At 43.1% G+C, this 15,234-nt stretch overlaps 1 protein-coding gene across 7 annotated transcripts in view; it reads right to left on the bottom strand.

Annotated features, from left to right (window-relative positions):
* POU2F1 (POU class 2 homeobox 1) overlaps positions 1–15,234 on the bottom strand; it is a 252,484-nt gene that overhangs the window by 18,642 nt on the left and 218,608 nt on the right. For all 7 annotated transcript variants that reach the window (XR_012646068.1, XR_012646069.1, XM_074998134.1 and 4 more), the window contains 6 exons: positions 13,323–13,464; positions 4,997–5,142; positions 4,369–4,545; positions 1,990–2,095; positions 715–1,057; positions 144–232 (listed from right to left, as the gene is read on the bottom strand). Coding sequence is in view for 5 of the 7 variants with exons in the window: in XM_074998134.1 (XP_074854235.1) it covers positions 144–232; positions 715–1,057; positions 1,990–2,095; positions 4,369–4,545; positions 4,997–5,142; positions 13,323–13,464 (1,003 nt within the window). In the remaining 2 variants the exon portion in view is untranslated. The remainder of the gene's footprint in view (positions 1–143; positions 233–714; positions 1,058–1,989; positions 2,096–4,368; positions 4,546–4,996; positions 5,143–13,322; positions 13,465–15,234) is intronic.

Below are 15,234 nucleotides of genomic sequence, written 5' to 3'. Positions count from 1 at the left end.
ATAATTCAATGATGGATATAAAATATCAGTGTGCTATTTTTAAAGATTCTGTCACTGACTATTTTGGTGTTCAGGAACGTTGTCTTGTTTGGTCAGTAAAACAAGTAACAAATCAGCAATATATTAAAAGGAATTTTACAGACCTTGAATAGTTGCCAGTGTACTGTTGCTCATCAGAGCTGGGCTGAGAGCACCGCCTAGTGTCCCTGGATTGAGACTGAGTAAGGCACCTCTGTGAAACCAGGAAAACAGAAGAAGAGACAGATCAAGGGAGACTGTGTTACTATTCAGAGACCACCATACAGAGAAAGAAGGTGGAATTTAATGGTCTGATTTTAAAAAAAGACACCCTTCTCCCATATCACAGTGTAATTTGGATAAGCCCTTCATAGCTGCCTTTTAAAGCTATGTTTAATAACAAGCTGCAAGAACAGGCACCCAAAAAGCAAAAGCTGTAGTGTATTACTGCTGTGAATTACACTCAAAGTAACTTCTTGGGACACTGCTACTCTTTAAAGAACTATCCAAAGGAAAATGAGAATCAAGAGGAACTGAAAGAACTACAAAGTCATGTTTATAGTAATATTTTTAGTCACCCAGCATCAAAAGAATGATTTCCAATAAATATACAGGTGCTCTCCATCTTGCTCTGGGTCCGAAAGGAACAGAACTATTTTCTTCGTTTCTCATCTAAAATGCAGAAATGATCCTTACCCAGCTGCAAACTGTGAGGGTGCCATCAAGCCTGGGTTTAGTCCTGCTGCAGCAGCCATGGCAGCAAGGCTTGCATTTGCAGGCAACTGTGCAGCTCCTTGTAGTGCGGCTGCTGCCGCTGTTTGCAACCCTGATGCCGTCACCATCACCTGGCTGGTCCCAAGAGGGGAGGACAAGGGAGCAGAGGTCGTCTGTGTTGTGCTGGTCTCACTGGCACTGGATGCCTCGGAAGCAGAGGCTGAGGCAGACGGGGAAGGACTCAGAGAAGGTGAAGTCACTGCTGAGGAAGCTGGAGGAGCTGTAGAGATAACGGTTGCCGTGTTGTTGGTGGTTTCTGTTGTGCCTGGAAGGAGACTTCCCATTAGAACAGTCCAAAGCACAGGTACGCCTGAATAGCAACATCTACCACCTGGACTGGACAGTACAGAAAGGAGGAAGTGAGACAGACATGTCTCTATGGGACTGAAGGGCACAATGAATTCAAAAGAGGGATGGGTGAGCATGGATCTTACATCACAATTAACTGTTCTGCAGGAGGAAGCTGGGCAACTCAGATTGGTAGTGGGAGTGCCTTTCATGTCTAGGTCACTGGCCAGTCTCAGCAGGGAGGCCAGAATTAACATTCATGAAAATGAACTACCCCAGCATAGGACAGAGACATGAAGGCCAGGCAGCATAAGGGAGTCTTGCACGGCAGTTGCACAACTCGGTATTTCCACGGCCAAACGGAGGACTTCACTCTCCAGGAGTGTCAGTCCAGAGTCTTCATCAGCACGTAACTGCTTTTAATTAAAAACGTTTAAAGGGGCAAGGTAGGAGTGAGGTGGAGGAAGGAAATCAGACTGAAGTCAAATGGAGTATCTGGGCAGAGAGACGGCAAATCCTCTGTATTGTTTCTTTGCACCTATATACCACAGCTATGTGTGTGTGAACAAACAGAGAACCCTTTGTCTTCCCACAAAGCACTCCACACATTCCCCAGTTTTCACCTTCAGCTAGTCAGGCAATGGATATCTGAGACTCTTACAAAACATGTGTTACAAAGGTACCGCAAATCCAAGTGTCAGTTCTCTACAGAGATTAAGCAGCAGAACCCAAAAGGACCCTAACATTTGCAACACAGGAACACCAGAAATCCAAAAATATCGTCCATCTTAAAATTTGTATCTGTTTGCTAGATAGACACCACCACTAACAGACTGGGCATCCATGTCATAGTCTGAATTGGTTCTCTCTCATTACAGAGGTTTTCTGAAAGCCAAGGCTGTATCTTACCTGTGACTGACAGATTAGTTACAGCCGCGCTAGTTAGAGGGAGCACAGGGTTGACAGTCAAGGTAGTAGCTGCACTGCTTGTCACAAGGCTTGGCGTGGTTGCCACCTGGAGGTCAGAAGAGAACATAACTGCATAATTCACAAGAAGGAAAAGATTATATCCATGTTGGGTTCTTATAGCCTCACTCTCAACTGAAGATGAGGGAAGGGCTACACAATTTTGCTTATTTCATTCAATTGCTTCACCTGGCAAAGAGCCTGGGACCATATTAACAACACTTGCTCCACTCAGGGACCTGGCAATGAATAGCAGCAAACCCCCATGCGCAGACCATCCCAAAGCCACTGAACAGCTAAGTGGTGGTGTATCAGGAACAAGACGTCAACAGATCATACCCCAAGATTTTCAAACATTCTCATTTAACAACAAGCAAGTGCCGAAGGAGACTCTCTCAGAGAGAAGAAACTTAGGCAACTCAAAAAATCTTTGTACAAGTTTTTTCCTGATACTTCTTAAGATCCAATTCACTTCCTTTGTTTGAAGGCCCTCCATGCACCAATGCATTATAACCTAATTTGTCAGGTAGGTATTTTACTATTGTTAAATTTCATGTCTTGTTTCACATTTTCCTCTAAATTATCTGAACTTCACTTTTGTGTTAATCAACCAATGTGATTCAAGGGCTGGAGGGACTGATTTGTTAAGAAAGACTAAATAGCTATATCAAGGACTAGAAGCGTATGCATGTGTATATGAAGAGTATATATACATCTGGAAGGCAAGTAATCAGTTATATCCTCTTGGACAACTCAAAATAAGGGATACCACTAAACAAAAGAAAACATATGTAAATTATCAGGAAATCTTTCTATTAGGGAGATATGTAAGACTGCTGAATATTCTCCGAAAGGAAGTGATAACCTCAGTTGCTCGACATGTTTAAAACTAGGTTGGAAAAGAACAATATAGATCTGGTAGCATTTTGCCCTAACGTTCCACGGAGGAGAAAAAAGTTAGAAAAAGAGTGCATCGCCTAATCAACACAGGCTATTGCAGGCACACAAAATCTGTTCACCATGTTCTACGCTGGATTCCCATAGAACCCAAAGTTTAGTTAAGTCTTGGTTCTTATCTTCAAGATTCGCAATGGCCTGGGCCCAATGCACCTGCCATAGTGCAGAAAGCTGCCAGATGAAAAACCAGGGTTGAAATTTCTATTTCTCAGGCACAGTGTAACTTTACACAACAGGGCAAAGCTTATGGCTGTAGGAGAAATTTTTCTCAAGGGCTTGTCTGAGACTAGAATGAACTCCCACAGGAATTAAAAACCAGCACAAACCTCACTACCACCTGCTCCAAGTGAAATGTGCACTGCTTCAACCTTACCTTCTTTAATATAAATACATATGTACCAAAAACAGAGGAATACCCCTTCTAAAACAAACACTACACTGCACATACAATTTCTTCCCTAAGGAAAGGATGACAAAGAACAAACCACACATGACAGATGTTAAGTCATGACACACAATACACTACTGGAAAGTGCTCAGATAATACAGTGATGAGGGCAGTATAAGAGCCTACATAGAACAGATTTGCTATAGGCTACAATGAAGTCCACACAGACTTCATAATATCACAAGCACAGCTACCACCTCTAGATAGACCTCCTTGAACAATAGCTCAAGGAACCTCAAGGAAATAGCAAGGATCTCAAACCTTGATGAATACACTTTGTTACTTGTGTTATCGGTAAGTTTATTTATTTTAGCCAAAAGAAGGTTTGGAAAATGAACTACAAAGATTAGCTGAACTCTTTTTTCACTTTGATATACAATAACCATGTCCAAAATCGACAAAAATAGTAAATCCAGGTTTGAGTGATGTAGTCTGCCAACTAATGCCTAACTACTGATAGGAACCACTGTTGATTGAATGCATCACCATGACTGGAACAAGGTGGAAACAGTGGCACTAGGGGGCATTTTTTTCCCCGTTTACAGAAAAAGTTTTAGATGAGTCTGCTCATTTGGAAAAGAAGTCAAACATGAATCATGATCTCTTAGCCTATGTGCAAAGCAGTAATATAAACTGTATATTTATAGGTCATATTCAGTCAGCTGTGAATTAGTACCAGATCAAGTTAGGTGCTCAACTGGGTATTTAAGTAATGAATTCCCACTAGCTGATTTGTAACCTTCACCTTTTGTTTATAGTACACAGTAGGAATAAAAATTAAGTATCTCAGTTACAACTGTGATCACAAGTCTATTACATAGTGCAGCTGACAAATGTGTGCAACTCCCACCATTACTAGGAGAGAAGTGACTGATCTTTTCCAAAGTGCTGTGCCATCTTCATTTCTTGGCTCTTACCAGTGAAGTTGGGCAAGGGAAAATTGCTTTGATGGGAGAGCTGCTGGTGCCACTACTGGGTGGGTTGATCCTTTTCTCCTTCTGGCGTCGGTTACAAAACCAAACGCGGATCACCTCCTTCTCCATGTTCAGCTGGTCAGCTATCATGGTGATCTCCTCCGAGGTAGGCTTTTGGTTCTGAAAAAGAGAAATATTTGAAAATCATGGGAATTACTTGGATGAGTGCTACATTATGGGTCTAGCATAATAGGATCCTAAATAAAAGAACTGAGTAAGGAACAAACAGCTGTAATAAGTTTTCCCATTTTATCAAAGATGATGCTGCCAAGAATAGATTAAGCAAAAGTAGGACCTGATGGCCCATCTGCCCAATCCCCTCAATTCAGATGGGCCCATCTTCCTGTTCTGCATTCCTGACAATCAGAATTCCCTTCTTCTCATCCAACTCCCCCCACACCCCAAAAGGGGCCTTTTTTCCTTCCTAGCTACCAACTCTTATATCTTAGCATGTCTTCTTAGTGAAGCTCTTAGCTGCAGAATTCTTTTCAACTGAATGGACACCTTCTTAAGTAAACCCACTATTCTACTTCATTACAAATTGGCTGAGTAAAGCAACCAGTTCACTGACCTCCAGAAAACTCTTCTCTAAGGCCACACGTATGTTGGTCTCTATGCTGGTGCGTTTCTTCCTCCTACGGTTCAAGCCCTCAATTCCCAGCCCCGGGGAATTCAGGGCACTTGGGCTGGAAAGAGCTGAATCAGATGAGAGATTTTCTGAAAGAACAGAACAGAGCATATATCGGCAAGAGATGTTGTATCAGCACACTGCAGTCTAATTAAACGATAAAACCTATGCTACCTCTACAACAGATGGCAGAATGAACTCCCATATTCAGTCCAGACCTGGAGAGGCTCCTTCACAGCAGATGAATTTACCTTGAATGACCACTTACATGTGCAATTTACAAGTTATCAAAAAGTCCTAATGTCTTTTGTGACAAATAGCTATTCACCCTGTGCAGTATATGTGATTCTTCAAGATGTATCCTCCTATGGGTGCTCCACTGTCGGGCTGTGTCTATACTAGCCAAAAACTTTGAAATGGCCATTTTGAAGTTTACCAATGAAGCACTGAAATACATATTCAGAGCCCCACTAACATGCAGGCGGCTGCAGCACTTTGAAATTGATGCGGCTCGCTGCCGCGCGGCTCATCCAGACAGGGCTCCTTTTCGAAAGGATCCTGGCAACTTTGAAGTCCCCTTATTCCTATCTGCTCACAGGAATAAGGGGACTTCGAAGTAGCTGGGGTCCTTTAGAAAAGGAGCCCTGTCTGGACGAGCCGCGCCAATTTCGAAGTGCTGCAGCCGCCCGCATGCTAATGAGGCGCTGAATATGTATTTCAGCACTTCATTAGTAAACTTCAAAATGGCCATTTGCATGGCAATTTCAGAGTTTTTGGCTAGTGTAGACATAGCCTAGGTGTGATAGAGCCTCCCACACCATTTGTTAGAGAGTTCTGATAGCAGCATCTGTTCAGCCCATGCTCGCATGACAAACAGTTTTGTGCCCCAACCCAACATTATATAGCAGTGCACGGGTCACGCACCCCCAGTTCCTTCTCTACCGTGAAGCTCTATCACAGAGAACTTTGAAGCAGAGGAGAAGGAAGGCAGGTGATGGCGCACTTGTAGGACACATCTCAAAGAGCCAGTTATTGCACAGGGTGAGTAACCCATTTCTTCTTCTTCCAGTAGCATCACTATGGATGCACCACTCTATGCGATTACCAAAAAGTGCATGCTAAGATGGAAGGGACTCAGAGCTGAAGCTGGTATATCAGAGAGTACAGTCAAGCTGAATATCATACTGGAGGTGGAGCTATGGGTGATTGCATAACACTCAGACGTATGCACAGAAACCCAAGTAGCATATGGAGATTCATATGCGGTTAGAGATAGAAGTGAATCATCCGATATAGAATGCAACAGAGACGTTAGATAAGCGTTTGGAGCGAGATCAAAGAGTAACCTTGTCCTTAAAAACATTGAGAAAAGGCTGTCTGACATGGGGGTACAAAAGGTAGTCTTGTGGAGTATTTAAATACAAGGAGAGGCCTCTTATTGGAGATGTACATTGGATTAGTGGGTAGAGGTTTCCCAACTCTTTAAGGAGCCTTGTCCTGGTTAGGTGGATAAAGATGGAATAGCCATCTGCAAATGGGTGAACGATGGCTGCCAGGTAAGCTCTTGTTCTGTTCATCGATAAACTGAAAATCTTTAGGGCAAAGGTGTGATCTAGTATATCTGGAAATGATGCGGTCATTGGTAAAATCTGTCTACAGCTACACCAGCAGGGAAAATGAGATAATTTCTGACAACACAGATAATGAGTAGGTTGTTTCCTGCTGTGTAGTAGCACTCTTTTTACATCATCTGAGCATGCTGTCTCTATCCCTATGAGCCATCAATTAACATGCCTTGAGACAAAGTGGCTAGAGATTGGGGTGAGGAATCCTCCTATACTCATGGGAGAAGAGATGTTGAGTGTTGTGAAAATGCTTACAGAGCATGGAAGATAGCTGTAGGAAGTAAGAAAGCCATATTTGCCTAGGCTGGGGGAACTATTAGGATGATTGTGGCCCTATCTCGGCTATTAGGTGAGTTGGAAAGATGCACACAGCAGGCTGATGACCACTGAAGCTGAAAGACCCAGTCCATGAACTTGTGCTGATTAAGATATGTTCTTGCTATCACTGAACTGAGATGTGCCCTTGTGAACTCCGAGCTGTGCACTGGGGTGAATGTGGATTTCTGTATATTCAGTTGTAGACCCTACTGAAGGAATAGGTCTGTAGCCTTGGACATTTTTTAGATCATCTCCTCCAGGGAGTGGCCTTATAGGAACCAATCATCAAAGCATGGCAATACACATGAACCTCTTTAATCCAGCGGCTTTGGGAAATAGGATACGCTGGATTGTGGAATTTTCCAGACCATGGGTTTTCACCCTAATAAAGGCTAAACAAAACCTATTACTAAAGTTTTTGTATGTGCAAACCATTACAGACTACTGTACATTTAGGACATTGCATGAGATAAAGCCTTAACGAACTGTATTTAAACTGTTATTTTGTTTTTATTACCATATGTAGATAATTAAGCAGAAAATCACTAATTGTACAGTACAGTGCTCTCCCATTTCTCATGTTTACAAGTTAAATTTGTGGTAAACAGTGCAGTATATAGAAACACACTTTGGGCTTGTCTACACTACCACTTTCCTTCGAAGGAAGGATGGTAACTAGGGGGTTGGGAGTTTACTAATGAAGTGCTGTCATGCATAGGCAGCACTTCATTAAGCAAACTCCCCCTGCAGCAACTCCAAACTTTGGAGTACCGGCACGTGTCTAGCTGCGGCGCACCCGCTGGTACTTCAAAGTGCTAGGGCAACTTCGAAGTCCCCTTACTCCTCAAGGGGTAATTTTTTGAATTTTTACACATTTACATAGATGAGTAGTAGTCCCAGGTATAGAATGGGTCTCCAACTTCCACCTTTTTTGGTACCAGGAAGTACCTTGAATAAAATCTTTTCCCTCTGAGCTGCATGGGTTTATAGCTCCCCAAGATAAAAAGAGCATCTATTTCTTGACTACTTATATTTTCATAAGCGGGTTCTCTGCACAGGCATGGCGAAGGGAGGGGAGGATCGTTGGTAGAAGTGAAGTGCATTGTGTAATCTGTGGAGACTATCTCCAAGACTCACTTGTCCACAATTGTCAACTCCCAAGTACACATGGGGTGGCGAATGCAGTCACTGACTGGAAGGTGGAGGTGTGGTGGGAAAGTATGAGGATGGTAATTCAGACACTTGACCAACACGTTAAAACTGTCACTTGGAGATGGACACGTACAAGGTGGAAGGCTGAGAAGTGAATGGTTTCCTTCTTCGAAATTTTTGACTTCTTTGGTGTGGTTCCTAGGTTCTCTGAGGGAGGAGGAGGAACTGGACCTGAGGTATCTCTGGGTTGCCTGGCACTTGCTGACTTGTCTCTGGTATGCAGCTTTGTAAATGCCACGAAAATGCAAAGTTGCTCTGGAATCCTTCAACGTTTGCAGAGACTTATTACGCAAATCTGCAAATAATTTAGAACCACTGAAATGAAAGTCCTTAAAAATGGTCTGAACATCCTGAGGAAAATGGGAAAGTTGGAGCCAGGACACTTATGCTTTGCCCAAACATCCAGTGGTGTCAGCAGCTTCAAGGGAGGCTTGCAATATTGTTTTGGCCAACAGCTGGCCTTCTACAATAATCACCTGAAATTGCTCCCTTTGTTTTGCAGGCAGGTGGTTGACAAAGGAAATGAGTTTTGTGTAGTTGGTATGGTTATATTTTGCCATCAAGACCTGGTGATTGGCCCCTCTGAATTTAAGTGAGGCCAAGTAGTAAGATTTTCTCCCTAACAGATCCAGATACTTGCAGTCCTTATTAGGAGGTTCTGATGGACTGTGTTGCTGCCTACCACATTCATTCACTGTATCTACCACCAGGGAGTTAGTTCAGGATGGGAAAATGAAAACTCCAAATGCTATGCTGGGACAGAATACTTCTTGTCCATTCTTTTACATGCAGGTGGAATGGATCCTGGTGTTTGCCAAACAATCTTTGCTAGATCTAAAAGAGCCTCATTAACAGGCAGCACTATGCAGGTTACTGGAAGCTAATGGTGGATATCAAGCACCTTATCAAGAGGCTCTGAAACCGCCAAAAGTGGAAACTGTAAGGAATCTGCAAGTCTCTTGTCAAATCCTGGAGGTGGTTAAAATCATCCATCAGGGATGAGAGAGAAAACCTACCTTTATTTGGGGATGAAGAGATGTTGGCTGCAAGTGAAACCTCTATCTGCTCTCACTTCCTTCTCCTCCAAAGATTCATCATGAGTGTCAAGTATTTGCGGGGAGCAAATGATGCCAACTGTTCCCGCCCATGGTGGGTAGTACTGGATGCCCTGGAGAACTGCTGATGATAAACAGCCTGATGTTCCAACATGACCAAAGAGGAGGAGCATAAGTCATTGGTGGAGGTACCCAAGGATGTTTGTACCAGTGAGGCACTGATAGAGATTATCAGGAGTGAACAGCGACTGCTTCAGTTGATTCCTCTGGAAAGGAATCTCTGAAGGGCTGAGGGGGACAGCCCTGACTGACACTGGTGAAACCAAGCTGAAATTCTCAACAGTATCCTCTTGCTCTGGTTCACTCAGGAAAGACAGAGCGCCTAGAGAAATCAGAGGTAAAACAATTGGTACCAGGAACACCTCAGATGATCTAGATGTCCTCAATACTGACAGTACATCACAGCTGAGAAGAAGCTAATAGGCAGTCTGATACAGCCAGGTACTGAAGCACATGGAACTCCTGCAGCATTTGTGAGCGATATCAGTACCGAGGCTGACAAGTGTAGTAAAGTAGTAGTGGCTGGGGGTGTTGCCAGTACTGTAGACTTTGATGGCACAACTGCCGCATGTGATCTGAAAGAGGTGCATCTGGAGCCTGAGCAGGATTCTTCAGTACTGAAAGAGCAGAGGAAGAGCTCTTACTCCTGCCTTCATCTGATGGAGCAGAGGATGTCTTTGAGGCTGAAGCCTTGCTTGTCACACAGGCTAGCTTTGTTTTGGTCTCCAGATATACCAGGAGTTTCATCAGTGCCTAAACTGGAAAGCTGATGGTTCTGGGTAGCTGAAAAACAATGACCTGGACTTTTTAGATGTAGACTCTCTACTTGGGGCACTCTCCTTCAAGAGCTTGCGAGCAGAGTCCTGTATCTTCCTCATGAGCACCCTAGAAGTGTGGCATTCCAGGGCAGACTTACCTGGAGACTAACGTACAATAATGATCCCTTGACCTGGATCAGAGTCCAGACATAGAGAGCTCCTCATCATAAGGAGGCAGTACTTAGTTTCTGTTTCTCCTGGCTCTTGATTTCCATGCCGGAAAAAAGTTATACTCCGCAAGGCACCAGATACATGAACGCCCAACACTAACCAGGATATCCTCCTAACATGATAAACAGTGTTTATAGCCTGGAGAACCAGGCATCACCATGCAGTCAAAAATGTCCAGCCATCTAAAACATATCTGAAGTATTGAAAAAACAGTATTTATAAGAATGGGAAGGAGGTAGAATAAAGGAAATTATTACCTTAGACCAAGTAATACAGTAAAAGCTTGATTATCCAGCAACCCTGGGGAACAGAGGTTGCTGGATAATCCATGTTTTCTGATAGTCGAGCAGGGTGGCCCTGATGAGGCAGCTAGCCCTGCTCTGGTGGGGCAGTGGGCAGATGGCCACTGGCCCCACTCTGCTGGACCCAGAGAGATGGCCGGTAGTGGACCAGATGCCAGTTAGTTGTAAGTGCTGGTTATCCAAATGCCAGATACCACCACCACCACCACCACCAGTAGTCTCAGGTCAAGGTAGTTGAAAAGAAACTGAGGGTGGTTTCCCTGCACAGTGCTACATAACAGGATGAGGCTAATGATGAGGCAGAGAGACTAATGCACATGTCGGATGACCAAACACTGCTATGAAAACTCTCTGACTGAAGTCACACCATGCATACGCTAGTCGAAGAACCCTACATTCTATGCAATGTTAGGGCATTGCCTCTCCATGAAACACCCTTCATTCCAATGCCTCATGATTTAAACATGCTACTCTGGCATACATTAAAACATTCAGTGTTGTACTTCAGTGATTATTTTCAGTGATAATTCTTGCTTACTGATTTTTTTCACTATTCCCCCAGACAGCCCAGCTCTATGAGTTTCAGCAGTTGCCTGAGCAGCCTAGCGCAGAATCTCCTTCCCCTGGTCCATGTGTGCTGGGGAATGAGGGAACAGTCAGCTTCAGTGGCTCGTCCTTTAAACTTCCAAATATTGGCTGATGTTATATTCTCTAGGCAGCCCAGACAGCCACCACACACTTCCGGCTCTCTCCTTCCTTCACTGTAAGCTAGACTTGACCTCTGGTTCTCAGCCATCGCTATCTTCTGTCTGAGTCTACAGAACAGTGAAGGTAGCATGAACTGTAATCCAGTTAATTTCCCATTGTGGGAAAGGGTGCAGGACAAGAGTTAACTGAAAGTAGGTCCCAGCAGGTCAGGGCAGATAGGAAACTAAATGCCAGAATAATAAACAATGAATTGAGCTGCAGAACCATGGAGTCCACAAGCCCTGAGTGAGATGAAAAGGGCAGCTCACACCACTCAGAACTACTGTTCTAGGTCCCTCACAGTTTCAGATGGGCTTCGTTCAGTTCATGTTCTGAGGGTTATCTTTGCAACCATGAGTCAGAAACTTACTTTAAAACAAAAACGAAAACAAAAGCTGAAGTCCTGAAGCAAAATTTTATAATCTACAATCATGTAACACACAGGCCCCTGGCTGAGATACTATACCCTTCTATGTAATTCTACCTAGGATCCAATTAAAACTACGAGTGAAGACAATGGGAGTCCTTCAACTGATTGAACTGTAACTAGATAAAATTATAATGAAGAGATTCACAAACCTTTTGCAGGCACAACCCCATTTTAGTGAAATATTTTCTGCTGGAAACTCAGAGAACATGGAGGATACCATTTTGCTCTACAATACTGCATCCTCTGTATAGTGTGGCCTCACACATACGGTGCATGAAAGGTAATGCTGCACAGAGGACACCATTTTGCTAAACAAAATGGTGCCTTCAACACAGCATAACCTCGTATGTATGGTTTAAGGGAGGTCACACTGCACAGAGGATGCAGTTTTGTAAAGCGAAATGGTGTTCTTTATGCATTATGATCTTGCATCCACCATATGTGCGAGTCCATGCTCTGTGGAACAAAATAACATGATCTGGGCACTGGGAATTGCTGCAGCCCCATCTGCTGCTGATGCCACTGCATTTGAGGTATAATCCACAGTTTGGGAACTGCCGCCATAGGGGCACGTCCTGCCTCTGGCAAACCCTGATGTAGGATGCGACAGGACCAACCAGAAACTTCTTGCTGACATTTCTCTGTTGCTGAAGCAAAGTTATTTTTGTTTATCTGTCATGCAAGAACTGTTGATCATATTCAATAAATTCCAGAACCGCAAATAATGCTCTATGCATTAGTGAGTAGATCTCTACTGATTTTGGTGAAAACTGGAATACCAAGAAGAAAAGAGCTACAAATGGTTTAGGAGACCTATCAGCTTCAGCCAGGTCTATAATGGTTTAAGGATTAACGAACTAGTTGATGGCAACCATTAACAATTTCCTGCATAGCAAGGGCTCCATCTGAGCTCTCCTCACTGGTGCAGAGTTCAAAATGTCAACACCCTGAATGACTTACCTCCCATAGAGAAAGACATGTTATGTGATGGCTATGAATTGGGAGGTGGGGGGGCAAGAACTCAGGACCCCTACCATGCAGAGGGAGAAGTGGGAGCCATAGAATGACAAGGAGATTGGTACACCAGGAGCTTGTGGAGGGACTAGATGTGTCTATAGAGCTGTAGGTATGCGCAGAGAGCTTGGCCTGTACTAGCTTTGAAGTATGCAGCCTCTTGTAACTACCCAAATGAGAAAAGAATGCAGAGGACAGAAGTTATACACATGTGTGTGTGTATACGTGTGCACACAAACACACAAAGTCATGCAGTGTACACTCCTCTCTCACACCAATCAATGCTTCCACTGACTGTAGAACACTTCTCTAAAAGCACCATGTAAACTCCTCCAGAGACCTGTGGGTCCTTGGCATGGTTACTGATGCTATTATTCTTACCCTTGTGAATCACCTGTCCCAAGAAAAGATAGAGAAATTTTATGGGTTTTGCAACAAATGACTGAAGGCCCAAACTAAACAGAAGAGTAATGTTATTTTCAGAAGCCCCACTGGATTTGTTCACAGAATCATTCACCTGCATCATTGAGCCACTTTTCCAAAAGTGGCTTTAATTTGCACATGTTCTTAAAGCTGAGGTTCAAGGCTTCAAATCGAGAGATGGTAGTTTGGCTGAAGTCATTTCCATAGAGTTTGCCCATCGCGAGCCCAACATCACCCTACAAAGAAAGAGAGAAAGATTTATATACATATATATATATATATACATATATATATATATATAAAAATATATAAAATTCTCTGCTACAAAACAATCGTCTATCACAGAGGACACAATGCTTTAAGATAAACACACTTATGGGCCTATCTGGTAACCCTGCTTCTACATAAGACTTCACCTCCATAGAAATTTACTCAGTGCTATAGATTCATGTCAAACAGATGCTGATGAAAAAAAAATTTAATCTTTCCAAGTCTCTCACTTTTTAATATGACCCCTTTCCAGGATATCTCAGGTGTCTTTGGCTTGCTCTCCACATTATCACTGTGCACTACATCTCATCAAATGTTAATGTAAGCAATTACAGCAAACAACATAATTTAGGGGAGGGAAACTGAAGATGTATCTACTTAACATCAAAGAATAAATTTGGGAAGTTCAAATAAAACTGGGAAGTAGTAATTATTTGAGGGCAACACATTGGTGTAACTTTCTGGACATGGTCAGGGGATCCGATTTGTCCATAAGCCAAGGTGCTCATCTCAGCTTCTAATGGATTTTATCATTTTAAGGTTCAAACTAAGCCGCTCCAGCAGATTAGTTTCAGAAGCATAAGAGAAGTTAAACTAGTCTCAGAAAGGGTCTATTATTCCCTCTATATCACAAGTCTTTCCAAAGAAAAGTCAGGAAATTTACAGCCAACCAGACCACCATCACCGTTACATCTGGAGTTATTACTTTTTCCAAACTCAGCTTTTTGGCTCTGTATCAAACATTGTACTTGCACCAGCATTTATACATAAGAGGATCTCAACATCTTTAACACAGAGGGGTGGGCTATTAACAAATAGTAGAGAGCAGGAGGAGGGAGTCCCACCAGTTCTTGCAATAGAGACCACCGAAGAAAACCCGATGTGGCCTGATGTCTCAGAAGAAGACATCTCTGTCCTTTTCAGGGGTACCCTCTAGACAGCTCCAGCACACCGTTCTTCAGGAACTGCCATTTTAAAGCTTTGCTGGAAAATTGAATTCCTGTTTGTGGTCGTTAAAAATCCTTGCAGTTTCTGCAAGTGTAAGGGCCCTGCCCAGAGCAAAGAACTTTAAACTATCTTAAAAAAAACAACATAACATAGAAGTAGTTAATACAATTTACACCCACATTGCAATACGTATGGTAAAAGCATGACTAGGCCATCGTTCATTGAGTTCAGTCTGCACCCTCCTCATGAAAAGAATCATCTGCCCTTTACAGTGGGTAATGTCATAAAGAGCTTATTCAGCCCCCACTTGCAGTCATTGTGAAAATGGCTGCAAAGTGAGTCCACCACTATGTTCTGCAGTCCTGGTAAACTGCTAAGATCTGTATGTGCTGTGATATGCACCAGGTTCCATAACTTTATGGATTTACCACATAATGACTAGGAACTTGCTGCTTGGTTCAGTCTTATTTGCACTGTTCGGCCCCTGATGTGAAGCAGGAAGATACAGCAAGTATAGCTAACCACTCTGAACTCTAGTATGTTGATATAAAGTACTGGCTCTCCTGAGATATCTACATGCCCTGAATTACAAAGTCCTGAAAGCATAAGCCTCAGTTTATCAGAGGCATCTATAGCAATCATTGCTGTGGGCAGAGGCTAAAAGAACAGAAATCTCACACATACTTTGTGTCCTTCCATCAGTTAAGAAAACAGAGGACGCTCAAAGGTATGGACACTTGCTTGGACAGACTGTGCTTGTTGGGGGACCGCAGAAAGTTCTCAGCCAC

The sequence above is a fragment of the Carettochelys insculpta genome, chromosome 1, assembly GCF_033958435.1.
Source record: "Carettochelys insculpta isolate YL-2023 chromosome 1, ASM3395843v1, whole genome shotgun sequence".
In the NCBI taxonomy this organism is placed as follows: domain Eukaryota; kingdom Metazoa; phylum Chordata; order Testudines; family Carettochelyidae; genus Carettochelys; species Carettochelys insculpta.
The sequence above is the reverse complement of the archived record's forward strand: the minus strand, read 5'-3'. Positions and strand labels throughout refer to the sequence as shown.